This window comes from Camelina sativa, chromosome 3 (genome assembly GCF_000633955.1).
Source record: "Camelina sativa cultivar DH55 chromosome 3, Cs, whole genome shotgun sequence".
NCBI lineage: Eukaryota > Viridiplantae > Streptophyta > Magnoliopsida > Brassicales > Brassicaceae > Camelina > Camelina sativa.
In genome coordinates this window covers 22,886,367-22,905,426 of record NC_025687.1, presented here as the reverse complement: position 1 = coordinate 22,905,426, position 19,060 = coordinate 22,886,367, and the positions used below count along the sequence as shown (strand labels likewise).

The following is a 19,060-nucleotide window of genomic DNA, read 5'->3' as shown; positions in this document are numbered from 1 at the left end:
AATTCTGCATCTCCCATCTTGTCGTCTTTGGTGAACGTGTCGTGATCATACACCGTCTAGAGAAAGTAAAAACAAATACGTGACGACGGTGATGCTTGTGTATACGAACACTTTATAACATTATGGAAATTATAAACAAAATGAAATGTAAATATGATCGTAGCTGGTACTTAAAGTACTTACCAAAAGGACAGTAAGATTGGGGTCGGTAACTGAGAGAGTCAAATCTTCATTCCACTCAGGATTTACATTATGGTAAATAACTCGAGTCTTCAATTTCTGCTCATTCAAATATTTCTCAATCGTTTCAATATTGATTCTTGAATCATAAAATGAGAATTTGTAATTGTGTATATTGACTAATTTGTAATCATAAAATATCAATCGAGTAATACTAAAAGAGTAAAAGGATAATACTAGTCTAGATTCGAAAGTCTTAAAACACTCGATAACAACCAAAATAAATAGGAGCCCAAATTCTTAACTACTAAAACTACTATTTCATTTCCCTAAAATATTATAATTACCCTAAATTATCTAAAGTGCAAATTGTAACTAAACCAAACAAATTCTTTTGGAAAACTGACCGAATCAACCTAGGCACCTAGCTATATGTATCTAACGTCAAAAAAGTCTCTTTGATATTGAGAAGATTAAAACATTGAGTCAGGTTTCCAAACTTTGGTTTATTTGTCTGATTTTTGGATACCGGACAGATGCCAACTCAGAGTCCTACGGGCATATAGTATGGTTAAGATTCAAGAATGGTTACCTGTTTTCCCATTTTGACAACGACGTAAGGATCACTACTGTGGAGATCACGGACTGCGAGGTTGACACCGCGTTTGATGCGAATACGGAGGAGACCTAGTAGATTATTCATTAGAGAAGGTTTAATCCTCAAATCTTTATGCTTCTCCCCTGATTCAAGATTGATTAATGTTCTCTATATATCTTACGATTTTCTCGAGAAAATCTAACACGTCTAGCAGAACAAAAAAAAGAAAAGAAAAAAAAAAGAATAAGAGAGAATGAAATGTACTATATGCAAATAAAGGAAAAACTCAAAACAAAAAGTATAACTATATAATTCATCGTAGATCAAACTTACCATAGCAATTGTGTAGTCTATCATCTTACGTTTTATTTTGTCTTCGTCAATTTTTTTTTTGTTTGTTTGTTTGTTTCTTTACACTTCAATTCAAAAAAGAAAGAACTGATCTTATTTTTGTTTTACCGGAAAGCGAGGTGATAATTTCTTAGGAGAAGGAAACAAACATTGTTTGAGGGTTTGGTGGGAGATGGCCGGATATTCCGGTATCTAAAGTGTTTTAGGATGAAAATTTAGTTTTAAATTTCGGTATATAAAGTCTATTTTAGTGATTTATATGAAAAGCTAATTTTGTTCTGATTATTTTTCACCTTCAAAATTTTATTCCTTTTTAATTACTTACAAAATGTTTTCACTTAATTCACTACTTTGTATATATTAAGCAAATTTGTTTTGAGAAAAATACGAATAAAGTATAGATAGATTAACACTTTTGAGAACTCTAATATTTGCGAAACTTACCATAGCTAGCATATATTCCTGACTTCCTGTTCTTCATCAACCTTTTACGTTTTAATTTGTCTTCGTCAATTTTTTGTTTTTGGTTTGTTTACATTTTCATTTCAAAATGAAGCAAACAGATCTTATTTTTTGTTTTACGTACCGAAAGAGAGGTGAGAGTGTGTTAGGTTAGGAGAGACGAAATCAAATAAGCCATGCAGGGAAGGAAACAATATAATTACATATTTACATTGTTTGAGGTTTTGGTGGGAGATACAATTTATTTGAGGTGTGTAAATTAAATCACGTAATGCATTAGCATGACTACAACATCTAAAATGGTTTTGGACCTTTTTGGTCACTATAGCAACATTTGGTATTGATCCAGGTAGTAATCAATCATTCCTTTTGATCATAAGTAGAGAACCAATCCAAAAATATCTTAGTTAATAATGCAATCCATAAATTAAATGTTTTTAGATAACTGATCAGTTTAACTTAAATATATACAAACATATTATACTTTTTTTTTTTTAATAGGAATGTTCAAATCTTTAATCCTAATGATCTTTTAAACGGATGACCTAGTTGTAAACTCAATAAAGATCATACAAAATTTTCGAAAATTGTTTAGCTCTCTTCTACTTTTAAATCTTTTATGAGTTTACTACTAAAAGAGTATAAAATAAGGTGTGAGTAGCAAAGAGAAGTAAATTAGTGACTAGTAAAAGTATAAGAAAGAGAGCCGGCCCATTTATTAGCATAAAGGGCCCAATAACTAATGACACAAATACCCTTCCGACTACACACCAAGAATCATCAAACCGTTTTCACGTACTTGTCACAGAGGCCCCTCTCTCTCATCGTCCTCGCTTTGCCGCCGTCGTCGTCCCTATTTGCCTTAACCGCCGGTGAGTTCGCAATCTTGATAATTTCGTGCCTTCATGGAGAAGGCATTCTATGGTCTATCGTTAATTGAATTTGAATTTCAGTCTCGAAATTGAATTTCACTTATTAGTCTATGGTCTATCGTTAATGCAATTGCTATCGTAATCTGGGTTAGTTTCTTGTTATGTTCGATCAGCTCATAAGATTCAATCGAAGATGTAGAAACGTTAGTTTTGTCGAGTGAGTCCTAGGCCTCTTTAAGTGTTCTGTCAACTCTTTTTGTAGAGCGATTGATCTAAAGCATCTATAGAGAAATGAGTGATTTATGATATGATGCTTTTCACTAAAACTGCAGTTGGTTATGCATTTTTGGGTATACAAAGAACAACGAGATCTTGTTTTGCTCTCTCTCATGATTCTATTACTGATAAAATCACAGGAAAATTTGTTGGAGTTTTTGGTGTAAATTTGGTTGAAAAGAGGGTATGTGCGGATGAATCTTCTTTCTACATATTCGTGTGAGGATAGATATGAATTCCCAAGCAGAAGAAGTAGAGCAATGGCAAGCTCTTGACCTTGGTGATTCTGAGCTCCCTTCTTTCCTCCGCCCTTGCAAACGCAAATCTCCATCTAGGTCTCTGCCACCGCCTGCGCAGCAGCAGAATCCAAAGCCCGGTTTTAATAGTAACACAAATCATCATCAGACTCTTCGACGCTGCTCCTCGTCAGATCACTTTCTTGAGGACAGTTATTCCCGCCCCTTAATTCCAGGACCTGCCGGAGTTGTTCAAGTTGCAATCCGCAGAAAGATGAATAAGGATCCAAAATCGTTCAATGAGCATGGAGAACCAATTCCAACTCAAGAGTTCCTACGTAAGGCTGCAGAAGAGCCTGATTGGGAAGACAAGGATTTCTCTGAGGACCCGTGGGTCTCTGCTGTTGATTACATCATAAGTGAAGGTATAGAGGCTTTCTCTATAATATGACACTTTTAGCTTTTGATGCAAACATTGTTAATTCCCTAGGGACTCTTAAGTTACCATTTTCAAAAAAAATTTGACAGGTTTGTTGACCAATGGTGGAAATGCTATAGGGGCACCAGTAAGCGAGATTAAGAGCAGATGTGACAGTTGGGGTAAAGTTGATCAGGTATGAACAATCTACTCAATTTAGCCTGTACCCTATAGTCCATTCCCATTATATCAAGAGATCTTGTGATCATCCAGTTAAGAGTATACAGGAAACCTGCATTCTAAATTAGTTTGCTGGTATGTGTTGGCTTTTGCTCTGTGTTGTGGAGAGATTCTGAAAAATATGTCTTCACCTGAAATTTTACTATTTGGCCAGAAGTTATCTGCATAGCTTGTATATTAATTGAGGTAGTAGAAAGCCAAATGCTGATTTTTTGGGTGAAGCCACGTGCTGATGCTATCTTCATAATGCTCAACATCTTGTCTTTGCAACTAATAAAGTGAAAAGTGTAGTGATACATTTGAATTGTGGTTGGTCATTTGTAGGTTGTGGCGATTGTCAAAACGTGCACTCCAAATGGTCTAGGTGATGTCATGGTGACTCTTAAGGTAAAAAAAACATACCAGAAGCTCTTAACAATGTGAATGGTTTCCACCTTTTGGTTTTTTTCAAGCACCATAAAAGATGTGTTTGAAATCAATGTGTATTTCTGGTAGGATCCCACTGGAACAGTTGATGCCAGTGTGCACAGAAAAGTTATCTCCGAGAGTGAGTTTGGAAGAGATATACGAGTTGGTGCAGTGGTGATACTTAAGCAGGTTTGTTGTTTTTATTAAGGAGATAAAACAAGTCTCATGGTTTTGATATTACTACTTTGTTCTCAGTCGCTTTTGGTAATTCTGAGATGAAATAATATAGATAGTGTTTTTCAGGTTGCAGTCTGCGCACCTTCACGGTCATCAACCTATCTTAACATAACACTGAAGAACATCGCCAAGGTAGTATTTCTCTGCTTTATATGGATATCAAGCTTCACCTTCTTGTATTCATTGTGATATATGAAGTTTCTGAAGGCTGTGGAGTTTCCATTCACAGGTTATCACAAAGGATACTTTATCGAAGCAGAATGATTCTGAAATGGGTGCCAAAAATCCTGTTCCTGTGGATGGTAAGTGATTAAAATTTCTTTCGAGTTTCTTTCACAGGTTTTGATCAAGAAACTCAGACCTTTGACTTGGTCTAACAGAAAACGAGGAAGATTTGCGACGGCCTAAACCCAAAGTGTTTAGCGTGGAGCAAGGAACTACCCAAGGGATCATGAACAATCTTAGACAAAATGCTAAAAGAAGTAGTGAAGCACTCAATGATGTAGAAATGGTAGAAATTAATCCAGCAGAGAGAAGCAACTTCTGTCCAAGAACGGGTGTGACCAAGAATCATTGTGAAGGTAGAATGGAGCAGAAGACCCAGTTGGCAAAACATGATTCAATCAGCCAAACAGAGCAGCAACTGTATGAAGATGTAGCTACTGATACTGATACAGCTGACGGCATCAGGCCCGCAAAACAGATCAGAAGAAGCCCTGATGAGCAAGAGAGTGTAATGGGGAACTCTGATGAAGTNGTCCCTATTTGCCTTAACCGCCGGTGAGTTCGCAATCTTGATAATTTCGTGCCTTCATGGAGAAGGCATTCTATGGTCTATCGTTAATTGAATTTGAATTTCAGTCTCGAAATTGAATTTCACTTATTAGTCTATGGTCTATCGTTAATGCAATTGCTATCGTAATCTGGGTTAGTTTCTTGTTATGTTCGATCAGCTCATAAGATTCAATCGAAGATGTAGAAACGTTAGTTTTGTCGAGTGAGTCCTAGGCCTCTTTAAGTGTTCTGTCAACTCTTTTTGTAGAGCGATTGATCTAAAGCATCTATAGAGAAATGAGTGATTTATGATATGATGCTTTTCACTAAAACTGCAGTTGGTTATGCATTTTTGGGTATACAAAGAACAACGAGATCTTGTTTTGCTCTCTCTCATGATTCTATTACTGATAAAATCACAGGAAAATTTGTTGGAGTTTTTGGTGTAAATTTGGTTGAAAAGAGGGTATGTGCGGATGAATCTTCTTTCTACATATTCGTGTGAGGATAGATATGAATTCCCAAGCAGAAGAAGTAGAGCAATGGCAAGCTCTTGACCTTGGTGATTCTGAGCTCCCTTCTTTCCTCCGCCCTTGCAAACGCAAATCTCCATCTAGGTCTCTGCCACCGCCTGCGCAGCAGCAGAATCCAAAGCCCGGTTTTAATAGTAACACAAATCATCATCAGACTCTTCGACGCTGCTCCTCGTCAGATCACTTTCTTGAGGACAGTTATTCCCGCCCCTTAATTCCAGGACCTGCCGGAGTTGTTCAAGTTGCAATCCGCAGAAAGATGAATAAGGATCCAAAATCGTTCAATGAGCATGGAGAACCAATTCCAACTCAAGAGTTCCTACGTAAGGCTGCAGAAGAGCCTGATTGGGAAGACAAGGATTTCTCTGAGGACCCGTGGGTCTCTGCTGTTGATTACATCATAAGTGAAGGTATAGAGGCTTTCTCTATAATATGACACTTTTAGCTTTTGATGCAAACATTGTTAATTCCCTAGGGACTCTTAAGTTACCATTTTCAAAAAAAATTTGACAGGTTTGTTGACCAATGGTGGAAATGCTATAGGGGCACCAGTAAGCGAGATTAAGAGCAGATGTGACAGTTGGGGTAAAGTTGATCAGGTATGAACAATCTACTCAATTTAGCCTGTACCCTATAGTCCATTCCCATTATATCCAGAGATCTTGTGATCATCCAGTTAAGAGTATACAGGAAACCTGCATTCTAAATTAGTTTGCTGGTATGTGTTGGCTTTTGCTCTGTGTTGTGGAGAGATTCTGAAAAATATGTCTTCACCTGAAATTTTACTATTTGGCCAGAAGTTATCTGCATAGCTTGTATATTAATTGAGGTAGTAGAAAGCCAAATGCTGATTTTTTGGGTGAAGCCACGTGCTGATGCTATCTTCATAATGCTCAACATCTTGTCTTTGCAACTAATAAAGTGAAAAGTGTAGTGATACATTTGAATTGTGGTTGGTCATTTGTAGGTTGTGGCGATTGTCAAAACGTGCACTCCAAATGGTCTAGGTGATGTCATGGTGACTCTTAAGGTAAAAAAAACATACCAGAAGCTCTTAACAATGTGAATGGTTTCCACCTTTTGGTTTTTTTCAAGCACCATAAAAGATGTGTTTGAAATCAATGTGTATTTCTGGTAGGATCCCACTGGAACAGTTGATGCCAGTGTGCACAGAAAAGTTATCTCCGAGAGTGAGTTTGGAAGAGATATACGAGTTGGTGCAGTGATGATACTTAAGCAGGTTTGTTGTTTTTATTAAGGAGATAAAACAAGTCTCATGGTTTTGATATTACTACTTTGTTCTCAGTCGCTTTTGGTAATTCTGAGATGAAATAATATAGATAGTGTTTTTCAGGTTGCAGTCTGCGCACCTTCACGGTCATCAACCTATCTTAACATAACACTGAAGAACATCGCCAAGGTAGTATTTCTCTGCTTTATATGGATATCAAGCTTCACCTTCTTGTATTCATTGTGATATATGAAGTTTCTGAAGGCTGTGGAGTTTCCATTCACAGGTTATCACAAAGGATACTTTATCGAAGCAGAATGATTCTGAAATGGGTGCCAAAAATCCTGTTCCTGTGGATGGTAAGTGATTAAAATTTCTTTCGAGTTTCTTTCACAGGTTTTGATCAAGAAACTCAGACCTTTGACTTGGTCTAACAGAAAACGAGGAAGATTTGCGACGGCCTAAACCCAAAGTGTTTAGCGTGGAGCAAGGAACTACCCAAGGGATCATGAACAATCTTAGACAAAATGCTAAAAGAAGTAGTGAAGCACTCAATGATGTAGAAATGGTAGAAATTAATCCAGCAGAGAGAAGCAACTTCTGTCCAAGAACGGGTGTGACCAAGAATCATTGTGAAGGTAGAATGGAGCAGAAGACCCAGTTGGCAAAACATGATTCAATCAGCCAAACAGAGCAGCAACTGTATGAAGATGTAGCTACTGATACTGATACAGCTGACGGCATCAGGCCCGCAAAACAGATCAGAAGAAGCCCTGATGAGCAAGAGAGTGTAATGGGGAACTCTGATGAAGTTACAACTCAAACTATGGTCCACAAAACTCAACCGATGGCATCAACAAGCTCGCTGCCACAGTGGACGGACGAACAACTTGAAGAACTCTTTGCTTTTGACTAAAATTGACAGTTTGGATTTCATTTGACGTAGGAACAAGTCCACTTTTTCAGATAGAGAGCAGGGAAATAGAATGTAAAGCAGTTACCGAACTTTTACAAAGCCTTAGTGTAAACTTTTACTTTTGGACTTACCAAATTCATAGCATAGCATCCATGGTACTTCTATTCAACTTGTTCTTTCTTTGTCTTCATTGAGTTCCCAAACAAAAAGAAAAAGTGGAAACCAAGTCTATAGACACAATCTTCGTCAAAACCATTTTCTATATTCATGTCCAAAACTATGTCATCTCTGACACGAAACAATCCATGATTATACAAATCTTGACTTGAGGGGAAAATAAAAACACAAGTTTCTTTGTTAGGTAGACGACCTTAGCTGCTTTACAAGGGGAGAGTAATAGAGAACTTTTTTCTCCTTTAAACCCACACACACACACTCCGATTCACAAGCAAAGTTAAATACCAGCCTTTGATTTTCTTTGACAAAATTTGTGTGCAATCACGATTATGAAATTATTTGACAACTTAAATTTTGAGAGACGAATGTATCAATTAATGTGTGTATTTCACGCAATAGATGCTGAAATCAGTGTTAAGATTGTTGAATGGTACGGTGAGTAATTTAAATTACAATTAAATACCAAAACAGAATTACTTAACACAAAAAAAGAATAACTTATTGTAATGCTAGTAGCACAGTACACTTCACAAAAAAACACCATAAACTAAACTTTCAAATTTTGTTTTTGTCAAATAAAAAACAAAATTCTGTTTTTATGGTGTACTTGTCTCCCAGTCCATGGGAGCTGAATGAAATTCATTATCTTCACGTCTCTTAGTAGGGATCAAATCTTCTTCTCTCTTCAACAACTCACCCTTGAGAGACAAGTATCCTGTAAGCTCATCGATGACTCTTCTAACTATGACCTTGCGTTCAACATGCTCACCAGTCCCACGAATGGCCAAGCCCTTAAAAACTTATGTACACAATTGCATTTTTGGCGTTGAGTCTCTCATTCGGCGGCTCCACATCTTCCTTGGTTTGTATTGCCACTTTCACAATCTCCAACTTGGACAAATCGCTCTGCAGCAACAACATTTAAGATTTTTTGTACTCCCACTTACTCATAGCATTGTCACTGATATGCCAAAAGAAAAATGAAAAATAAAATAAACCACTTTACAGGTGTAAGTCACATATCGACTGCATCAACGGCAAGATCCAGGTACATACGAATCCAATAAGTGTTTTGCAACTCTGATCCCTCCACCTGCATGAATAAAAACATATCAAACTTGTTAAATAATAATGAGAAAAACAAAACTGATGCATGCATGCAGTGTGGGAACCATTCTTACCACGTAAAATAGATTTCTATCATTGAGAGCATCATCTGAGGGCCAAACGGGCAAATCTTCCCCTGCTCCGCAGGGCAGCAGACACTTTCGAGGTTTGCGGGGAGTAGCTCCTATGCAACAATATTAATCAGCAAGACAGCAAGTGAGAAATCAATACCCATCTTGACTTATATTACAAAAAAAAAAAAAAACTGAACCTGAAACCTTTACCTATAGGTCTAGCAATAGAGCATGTCAAATTCAATCCACTGTAGTAAAAGCGGTGTAACTCTCTATCGTAACGTACGGTAAACTTGGATAATGACTGAATCGCGCACAAGAGCACTTTTCTTAAAGAGTATTTTGACCCTTATCAAAAGCCTTGGNTAAGTGAAGGTATAGAGGCTTTCTCTATAATATGACACTTTTAGCTTTTGATGCAAACATTGTTAATTCCCTAGGGACTCTTAAGTTACCATTTTCAAAAAAAATTTGACAGGTTTGTTGACCAATGGTGGAAATGCTATAGGGGCACCAGTAAGCGAGATTAAGAGCAGATGTGACAGTTGGGGTAAAGTTGATCAGGTATGAACAATCTACTCAATTTAGCCTGTACCCTATAGTCCATTCCCATTATATCCAGAGATCTTGTGATCATCCAGTTAAGAGTATACAGGAAACCTGCATTCTAAATTAGTTTGCTGGTATGTGTTGGCTTTTGCTCTGTGTTGTGGAGAGATTCTGAAAAATATGTCTTCACCTGAAATTTTACTATTTGGCCAGAAGTTATCTGCATAGCTTGTATATTAATTGAGGTAGTAGAAAGCCAAATGCTGATTTTTTGGGTGAAGCCACGTGCTGATGCTATCTTCATAATGCTCAACATCTTGTCTTTGCAACTAATAAAGTGAAAAGTGTAGTGATACATTTGAATTGTGGTTGGTCATTTGTAGGTTGTGGCGATTGTCAAAACGTGCACTCCAAATGGTCTAGGTGATGTCATGGTGACTCTTAAGGTAAAAAAAACATACCAGAAGCTCTTAACAATGTGAATGGTTTCCACCTTTTGGTTTTTTTCAAGCACCATAAAAGATGTGTTTGAAATCAATGTGTATTTCTGGTAGGATCCCACTGGAACAGTTGATGCCAGTGTGCACAGAAAAGTTATCTCCGAGAGTGAGTTTGGAAGAGATATACGAGTTGGTGCAGTGGTGATACTTAAGCAGGTTTGTTGTTTTTATTAAGGAGATAAAACAAGTCTCATGGTTTTGATATTACTACTTTGTTCTCAGTCGCTTTTGGTAATTCTGAGATGAAATAATATAGATAGTGTTTTTCAGGTTGCAGTCTGCGCACCTTCACGGTCATCAACCTATCTTAACATAACACTGAAGAACATCGCCAAGGTAGTATTTCTCTGCTTTATATGGATATCAAGCTTCACCTTCTTGTATTCATTGTGATATATGAAGTTTCTGAAGGCTGTGGAGTTTCCATTCACAGGTTATCACAAAGGATACTTTATCGAAGCAGAATGATTCTGAAATGGGTGCCAAAAATCCTGTTCCTGTGGATGGTAAGTGATTAAAATTTCTTTCGAGTTTCTTTCACAGGTTTTGATCAAGAAACTCAGACCTTTGACTTGGTCTAACAGAAAACGAGGAAGATTTGCGACGGCCTAAACCCAAAGTGTTTAGCGTGGAGCAAGGAACTACCCAAGGGATCATGAACAATCTTAGACAAAATGCTAAAAGAAGTAGTGAAGCACTCAATGATGTAGAAATGGTAGAAATTAATCCAGCAGAGANACAATATACACTTGACTATAAGTTCTAGCCAAAGTGGCATTACTATCACAATGTATACAAATTGGTGATACCGGTCTCGGCCACAATGGAATCTCATAGACTAAATTTCTTAGCCATTCCGCCTCTTTGCTAGCAGCCGCTAATGCTATGAACTCCGATTCCATAGTCGAACTTGTAATACAAGTTTGTTTTCTAGAAGCCCAAGAAATGGCACCTCCTCCAAGCAAGAACACCCAACCACTTGTAGAAGAGTTACTTTCTACATTGGAGTTCCAACTTGCATCGGAATATCCTTCTAAAACCGAAGGAAATCCGACATAAGACAAACCATAATTTATGGTTCCTTTCAAGTACTTAAGCACCCGTTTAATAGCTTGGCAATGGTGAGTACTAGGGTTACTAGTATATCTACTCAACTTTCCTACCGCATAAGCTATATCCGGTCTAGTACTTGTCATGGCATACATTAAACAGCCAATAAGTTGTGAGTACTCGAGTTGTGAAATTGCTTTTCCCGTATTAGGCATAAGCTTCACACTCGCATCCATGGGAGTGCTCACAGGAGAACATTTCTCATAATTGAACCTTTTTAGAACCTTTTCAATGTAATGAGATTGAGATAAACATAGGCCTTTGTTCTCACGCTTGATTCGAATTCCAAGAATCACATCTGCCTCCCCCATGTCTTTCATGGCAAAATTTGATGACAAGAACTCTTTTGCAAGTTCTACTTGTCTTAAGTCAGTACCAAAGATCAACATGTCATCAACATATAAGCAAATGATTACTCCATTACCGGAATCATCAAATTTGCTATATAAGCACTTGTCTGCTTGATTCAACTTGAATCCATTTGATAAGATAGCCTCATCAAATCTTTGATGCCACTGTTTAGGTGCTTGCTTCAGCCCATACAATGACTTTATTAATTTACACACCTTTTGCTCATTCCCGGGCATAACAAACCCTTCAGGTTGCTTCATATAGACTTCTTCTTCCAAAACACCGCTCAAGAATGCTGTTTTAACATCCATTTGGTGGATCACAAGATCATTAATAGCAGCCAAAGCAATTAATAATCTTATAGAAGATATTCTAGCAACAGGAGCATAGGTATCAAAGTAATCGATACCTTCCTTTTGTCTAAAGCCTTGGATAACCAATCTAGCTTTAAACTTGTCAATTGTTCCATCAACTTTCATCTTCTTTTTGAAGATCCACTTGCAGCCTAAAGGCTTGCAACCAGGTGGGAGATCAGTTAGGATCCATGTATTATTCTCTACGATGGAGTTTATCTCATCGTTTACCGCTTCTTTCCAAAACGCAACGTCTATAGACTGCATAGCCTCATCAAACGTTCTAGGGTCCTCATCAACATGATAACAATATAAATATTGATATTCAACCTCATCTATTGATCCCTCAACTAAATAAAGCTGAAAATCAGGACCGAAAGATTTTTCAATTCTTCCTCGCTTGCTCTTGCGGAGCATAGGTGACGCATTAGAAGGAATGAGTGTGTCATCTCCTTCGTTTGTTCTACTTGAACTAGGAACCAAGTCCTTTGGTCTAGGTATTGATGAGAAACGTGTCTCATCAAATATTGCATCTCTTGACTCAATCACGGTGTTAACCGATATAGAATCATTAGGTTCTATGACATAGAACCTATAAGCCTTGGAATGCTCAGCATATCCAATGAAGATGCAATCAATACCTCTTTCTCCCAAAGTTTTAATCTTTGGTTGGGGTAGTCTAACAACTGCCCTACAGCCCCAAACTCGAAGGTAATTCAAGTTTGGTTTCTTTTTGTACCAAAGCTCATATGGGGTAATCTTGTTCCTTTTGTTAGGAACCCTATTTAATAAATAGCAAGCCGTTAACATGGCTTCGCCCCAAAATCCGTCACTTAACCCTGAGTAAGATAGCATGGAATTAACCATTTCTTTTAGGACTCTATTTTTCCTCTCAGATACACCATTTTGTTGTGGTGTATATGGAGCTGTAGTCTCATGTATAATTCCCACAGACTGAAAATAAACAGGATCATAATACTCTCCACCTCTATCGGTGCGTAACTTCTTAATCAAGTCACTATGTTGTATTTCAACCTCAGTTTTATAAACCTTGAATTTATCTAGGGCTTCATCTTTAGCATGTAATAAATAAACATAACAGAACCGAGTATGATCATCTATGAACGTGATGAAATACTTTTTGTTCCCTAAAGATGGTGTAGCATGCAAATCACATAGATCACTATGTACAAGTTCTAGCACCTTAGAATTCCTTTCAATACTCTTAAAAGGTTTTCTAACTATCTTAGTCAACATACAAGTACTACACTTCTCTAAATTTATGTCAAAATTAGGAATCAATCCTTCTTTAGACATATCAATCATTCTTTTATAGTGCACATGACCTAATCTTAAATGCCATAGAGAAGAATCATTTTTGCTAGAACATGCCATGTAAATAGAACTCACAACTTTATTAATATTAAGCATAAACATGCCATTACAAAAATATCCAAATCCAACAAAGACTCCAGCTTTAGATAAAACATACTTATCCGACTCATACACTTGTTTATAACCACACTTATTTAAAACACTACCAGAGACTAAGTTCTTCCTAATTCCAGGTACATGAAGTACATTATTGAGATCAATAGTTTTCCCGGAACTAAACTCCAACACCACTTTTCCACGGCCTAGGATAGGAGCGGTTGACTCGTTGCCCATATGAAGTACGGAACCATCTTGAACTAGTTCATATGTCTTGAACCAGCCACGATCATTGCAAACATGTGTAGTTGCACCCGAGTCAATCCACCACGTCACTCCATCATCCTGCATATAAAATGCCTCAGAAATGTTTGATACATAATACACATGTGAATGTGAATCATTTACAAGATTCTGACCTTGATGAGTGATTTGGCCTTGGTCCTTAGACCCTTGCCCTGAACGGTTTTGTCCCATTCTGTTCTTATCCTTTGCAGCTCGACAATCACGTCTAAAGTGACCCGGCTTGTTACAGAACCAACAAACGCTCTTAAGCTTTTTGTTAGGTCCACCGTAAGTGTTGTCATTAAAGGGACGTTTCTTCCCCTTATTCTTCATCTTAGAACTCCCACCTTCCTCCATCATATTGATTGAAGAAGGTTCAGCCTCTTTGGGTTTTCCACCCTCTTGCACCCTTAGAGATTCCTCTATGCGCAAATGGCTACCAAGTTGTACCAGAGACAACTCTTCCTTTTTGTGTTTTAACATGCGCCTAAAATCCTTCCATGAAGGCGGCAACTTGTCGATGATACTCGACACCGAGATGGATTCATCCATCTTCATGTCGTGTTGAGCGAATTGCCCTAGGATGCGAAGCAATTCATTGTATTGCTCCATAACAGGCCTTGAATCAGACATCTTGTAATTATTAAAATTACTAACAAGGAACTTCTTACTAGAAGCATCCTCAGCCATGTACTTTGATTCCAACGCATCCCACAGTTCTTTTGCGGATTCGACATTTTGATAGACATCAAAGAGAGGATCAGACATACCGTTAAGAATGTGGCCACGACATATGTAATCATCGTTCTCCCACTTAAGTTGTTTCCTTGTCTCCTCCACAGAATCCTTCTCCGCATCCTCCGTCACGGTAGGCATTGGCATGCTTAGAACATACACCACATTGAGTGTGGTGAGAAGGAAATGCATCTTCTTCTGCCATCTTCGAAAGTCTACTCCTTCAAACTTGTCCAACTTCCCAAACTTTGAAGTCATCTCACGCACCGATGCACTCGTCATGTTCACCAGAAAATACTCTTTAAGAATGTAGTAAAAGCGGTGTAACTCTCGATCGTAACGTACGGTAAACTTGGATAATGACTGAATCGCGCACAAGAGCACTTTCCTTAAAGAGTATTTTGACCCTTATCAAAAGCCTTGGGTCACACAAAATCTCTCGCAGGATACGACAATCAAAGTTTCTCTCTTGTTCTAGGCTAAGATACAAGAGAAACAAATAGAATTTTTTCTTGTGTTTGTTTTGTGTTATCACAAGAGATTCACTCGAACTCTCTCTCTTCTCGTGATCTCTCCTCTGTTTTTATGAAACAAAACAGAGTGTATTTATATATATGTCCGACGGTTGTTTACGAATGTTTGCAACCATTTGTTTAATAACCACAAACCAAAAGTCACAATGGTTTATTAATATAACCGTTGATACACTTAAATTACCAACATCCACCACGACGGGTTTCAACAACTTGAACCTGAAAGGTTCGCTCTGTACCGCTATGTAGATCACATGAAACCAGAGTAAGGTAGTATGACGACAAACAATGCATGGTCATGTTGTATTTGATCAAGGCAGAGAGCTCAAAGTTTGTCCCCTAAACAAGAAAGAAAAAAAGAATGAGGGAGGTATAACAGATGTTGATAAATCAACAAGATATGATATGTGGATGGATCCAAGAGACTAGTTTTTACCTCGAGAATATTGTATCGATGAAGCCCCAATCTAGCATAATTTGAGACCCTGGGACTAGTATAATCCCCATACGAGGGATGACGACAGTCAAAGGGAAATAGTAGTCCAGACGAGATTCCAAGTGGTGGTACGACACCCTCGATATCGAAACCCTATCCATCTAGATGAAAGAGTTACATACCTCAGATTCATCCACTTGAGAACAGTACTCACGCAGCTGACGGCCCATAGAATGCTAATTAAGGGAAAATAATCAGTTAGTGAATAAAAACCCCAGAAGCAAAAACCAAAAAGTATGTTCTGGGCTAGTATATATAGATTGAGAATCATAGAACACATCCTGATCGGCCTCTAAACAACAAATTACAATAAAGAAGATGAAAGAATTACATACCTCGGATTCCGCTTCTTTTGCGTGGAACTCCTTCAGCCTACTTGTAAAGATAGGAATAGAACGGCTCCAGTCTATTAAGATGTGTTACATAGAGTATATATACAAGCATGAGAACCCTACGGTATTAGACAAATAACGAAACCTAAATACAATGTAATATTTACACACCGACCCCATAATACTCCCCCCTCAAGTTGGCGCATGTAAGTCACAAATGCCCAACTTGCGACATAGATAGTCGAACGCTGGTGTACCGAGGGTTTTAGTAAATATATCCGCAAGTTGTTGAGTAGTGTGGACATACTCCGTCGCTATCAAACCCTTCTGAATCTCGTCCCGGACGTAATGACAATCTCGCTCTATATGTTTGGTGCGCTCGTGAAAGACGGGATTAGCCGCAATATGAAGAGCAACTTTGTTATCTTTTTTTTTTTGAAAATAATGTTAAATTAATTTCAAAGAAAATAACTTTTGTACATTAGATGCAACATTTTTTTAGACTAAATTGAAAGGAACTTAGCCAGTAGGCTTAAAACTTAGGCTTAAACTGTAAACGGTAACAATTTAGTGCAGAGAGCGAGAAGCAAGCCAGAGAAGAAGCCCATCTTGATATCTACGATCCCCTGCTAGCTGAATGGCCAAAAGTTGGTTCCGAATCTGCCGATCAACCCAAGCGATGATTTGAGTTGGAGACTTTGGGAGTGTGCCATGACGACGATCATTCCTCTCCCTCCAAATTGTGTGTACAAGAATCTGCAAAATATACCGAGCTAGAAACACTTCCACTCGTGTACAACTAGGAGCAGAAACATAGGCAATAATGGTTGTCCAGTCGGTAGAGTACCGAGACTTATAGAGAGGAGCAGCCAGATCTTTCCAAACCTCAGCAGAGAAAACACAAGAGAAGAAAAGGTGGTCTCGTTTTTCAACCGTGGAATTACAGAGCAGATTTGTTATCACAGTAGAGACTAAAAGGTTCTGGCGACGAGACACCGAAATCAGAGAGGAGACCACGAAGCCATGTGAGCTCGGAGGCCATGAAAGACATGGCTCTGTACTCAGCCTCCGCAGATGATTGAGACACCACACTCTGTTTCTTGGTCTTCCAAGCAATGGGAGACCCACCCAGTAGGATAGTAAAACCCGTGAGAGAATGACGAGACATAGGACATGTAAAGAAATCTGAATCACAATACCCTGAGACATGCAAGTCGCCATTCGCAGTATATAAAACCCCTTGACCAGGGTTGTTCTTGAGATAACGAACAACACGCAACGCGGCCCACCAATGTTTCAATCGAGGTTTGTGCAAGAACTGGAATAGCACATGGACCGTATACATGAGTTCTGGCCGAGTGATCGTTAGATACACCAACCGACCAACCAAACGTCAGTATCGTTCCGGAGTGTCAAAGTACTGTCATGTATCTTCTTCCAATTTGTGATTTTGAAGGATAGGCGTACAAACAGGTCGCCCACCTAACAAACCACACTCATTTATGATATCCAATGCGTATTTCCGTTAAGACAAGTAAATGCCCGTAGATGATCTAGCCACTACAATGCCCAAAAAATACTTAAGTGAACCCAAATCTTTCATGTGAAAACATTGATTCAACATATACGATCACGTAGAGACACATCTTCCCGCGAGTTAAAGCGAACAATGAGTAATCCGCATAGGATTGGGAAAATCCATAGGCAAGCAGCGCATTTGTAAGCTTAGAGAACCAGCACCTAGGTGCTTGCTTCAAGCCATAGAGCGACTTCCAGAGCTTACAAACTTGGTTCGGACCCGATGCTTTGAAACCTCATGGAAGTTTCATGTAAACTTCTTTTTCTAAATCCCCATGGAGGAAGGCATTATGAACATGCATCTGATGCACTATCCAGTTCTTAATGGCAGCCACTTTGAGAAACATGCGTACCGTGGTTAACTTGACAACGGGTGTAAAAGTCTCCTTATAATCCTTTCCTTCTTTTTGTCTATTTCCCATGACCACCAGCCTCGCCTTATGGCGCTCAATCTTACCATCCTAATGATACTTAATTTTAAACACAAATTTGCAACCAATGGCTGTTTTGCCCGGCGGCAAGTCACCGACATTGTAATGACCCTCACCAAGAAGTAAATTTCAAAATAAAAGTCCCTGGCCAAAGGATTAAAAAGGGCGTAAAAGGAAGGCAAGGAGGGAAGGTAGAAAAAGTACAGAAGGAATGTCCGAGAAATTCTGGACAGATCGAAAAATGGCCGATGGTACCATGTACCATGTACCATGTACCATGTACTGTACCACGTACGTGTATCAGACGTATCAGACGAACGCCGAAGGGAATTTGAGAAGGAAAGGACGGACCAAGTGATGGCCGAGCACTGGACGTACTGGCCATGTTGACCGGGACGTACGGGCCGTGTTGTCCGAGATGTACTGCTCAAGTCAAACGAGACGTACCAAGCGATAGTACCCGAGGAGTCAAGAGAACTGTCCGAATAGTGCCATAAGGGGAGCGTCCGGGCAAGACAAGAAAAGTCGAGAACGGACGAGGACGCTGGACGAAGGGACGCATTTTGTCGAAAACTGACCAATCGCGTTGCATGCATTCATGCAGAGATAATTTTGGTGTTTTACATGGAGTGTCGCAAGCTAATTGGGCGGTGAGTTACACGCGCCACATGCAGCCAAGAGAAAAGCCACTTGTCGAATCGCACTAAAGAGGAAGGAAGAAGAATCGCGCCTATAAATAAGTGACTCGCGACTTCATTTGATCATTTTCTTCCTTTTGCTCTCAAATTTCTCACACATCCAAAGTCTTGTTTCTCTAAAAATCGAGAGAGAGACCGTGAGTAACTGTCAAGAGAAGACCGAGGGAGTGATCGAGAAAGAGATCATAAACTTTCGCCGAGAGAAGACCGAGAAGAGAAGGAGTTGTGTCGAAAATGAGACGTCAAAGAGGAGGAGTCTTGTCGAAAGAAATCGAGAGAAGAAGAAGGAGATCCTGTCGAGAAACCCATTGTTAAAGGACGAAGTTTGGTCGAAGAGATCGTCGAAAAGAACCGGAGTTAGTGACAAGAAAGAAAGACCAAGAGCGAGACGTATCTTGTGATCGAAGAAGGCCGCGGACGAGTTGGCGGTTCCGGACCACAAAGCGAGACGCGGTACGGTTGAGTAAGGACGAGAGCGAGAAGCGGTTGTCGCGAAAGTTGTCTGATTGAGTGGTGCGGTGAAGTCCGGCAAGCATCAACGCGTGAAAAGGTGAGTGCTGCGGTAATGCATGCATGTAAAATTAGTTT

The 19,060-nt window shown here is 38.9% G+C and overlaps 2 protein-coding genes and 1 long non-coding RNA gene across 4 annotated transcripts; 2 read left to right on the top strand and 1 right to left on the bottom strand.

Moving 5' to 3' along the window:
* Positions 16-1,183, bottom strand: LOC104777777. The gene is made up of 4 exons (XR_002036901.1): positions 1,112-1,183; positions 773-985; positions 184-279; positions 16-56 (listed from the first exon to the last, which is right to left on the bottom strand). It is a non-coding gene; the product is annotated as an uncharacterized LOC104777777 (long non-coding RNA).
* On the top strand, positions 2,380-7,901 carry LOC104777775. Of its 2 annotated transcripts, XM_019243888.1 has the most exons (9): positions 2,380-2,463; positions 2,880-3,400; positions 3,504-3,589; positions 3,958-4,020; positions 4,129-4,230; positions 4,345-4,410; positions 4,508-4,580; positions 4,659-5,022; positions 7,618-7,901. In XM_019243888.1, the coding sequence occupies exons 2-9, from the start codon at positions 2,971-2,973 to the stop codon at positions 7,730-7,732; spliced, it is 1,299 nt and encodes a 432-aa protein (XP_019099433.1). In that variant the 5' UTR covers positions 2,380-2,463; positions 2,880-2,970; the 3' UTR covers positions 7,733-7,901. The 2 variants fall into 2 exon arrangements, with proteins under 2 accessions (XP_019099433.1, XP_010500392.1); XM_010502090.2 differs by lacking the exons at positions 2,380-2,463; positions 2,880-3,400; positions 3,504-3,589; ... (3 more) ...; positions 4,508-4,580; positions 4,659-5,022 and adding exons at positions 5,032-5,058; positions 5,475-5,995; positions 6,099-6,184; ... (2 more) ...; positions 6,940-7,005; positions 7,103-7,175 and having other exon boundaries at positions 7,254-7,901.
* Positions 9,391-10,905, top strand: LOC104779219. The gene is made up of 7 exons (XM_010503593.1): positions 9,391-9,427; positions 9,569-9,654; positions 10,023-10,085; positions 10,194-10,295; positions 10,410-10,475; positions 10,573-10,645; positions 10,724-10,905. Exons 1-7 carry the CDS (start codon positions 9,391-9,393, stop codon positions 10,903-10,905), a joined length of 609 nt encoding a protein of 202 aa, XP_010501895.1.

What these genes read in the sequence shown, in the direction of transcription:
- LOC104777775 (XM_019243888.1), top strand. Translation starts at nt 2,971, where the DNA reads ATGAATTCCCAAGCAGAAGAAGTAGAGCAATGGCAAGCTCTTGACCTT. An exon ending in CAGTGGTGATACTTAAGCAG is followed by an intron (nt 4,231 to 4,344) that starts GTTTGTTGTTTT and finishes AGTGTTTTTCAG; the next exon opens with GTTGCAGTCTGCGCACCTTC. An exon ending in CACTGAAGAACATCGCCAAG is followed by an intron (nt 4,411 to 4,507) that starts GTAGTATTTCTC and finishes TTCCATTCACAG; the next exon opens with GTTATCACAAAGGATACTTT.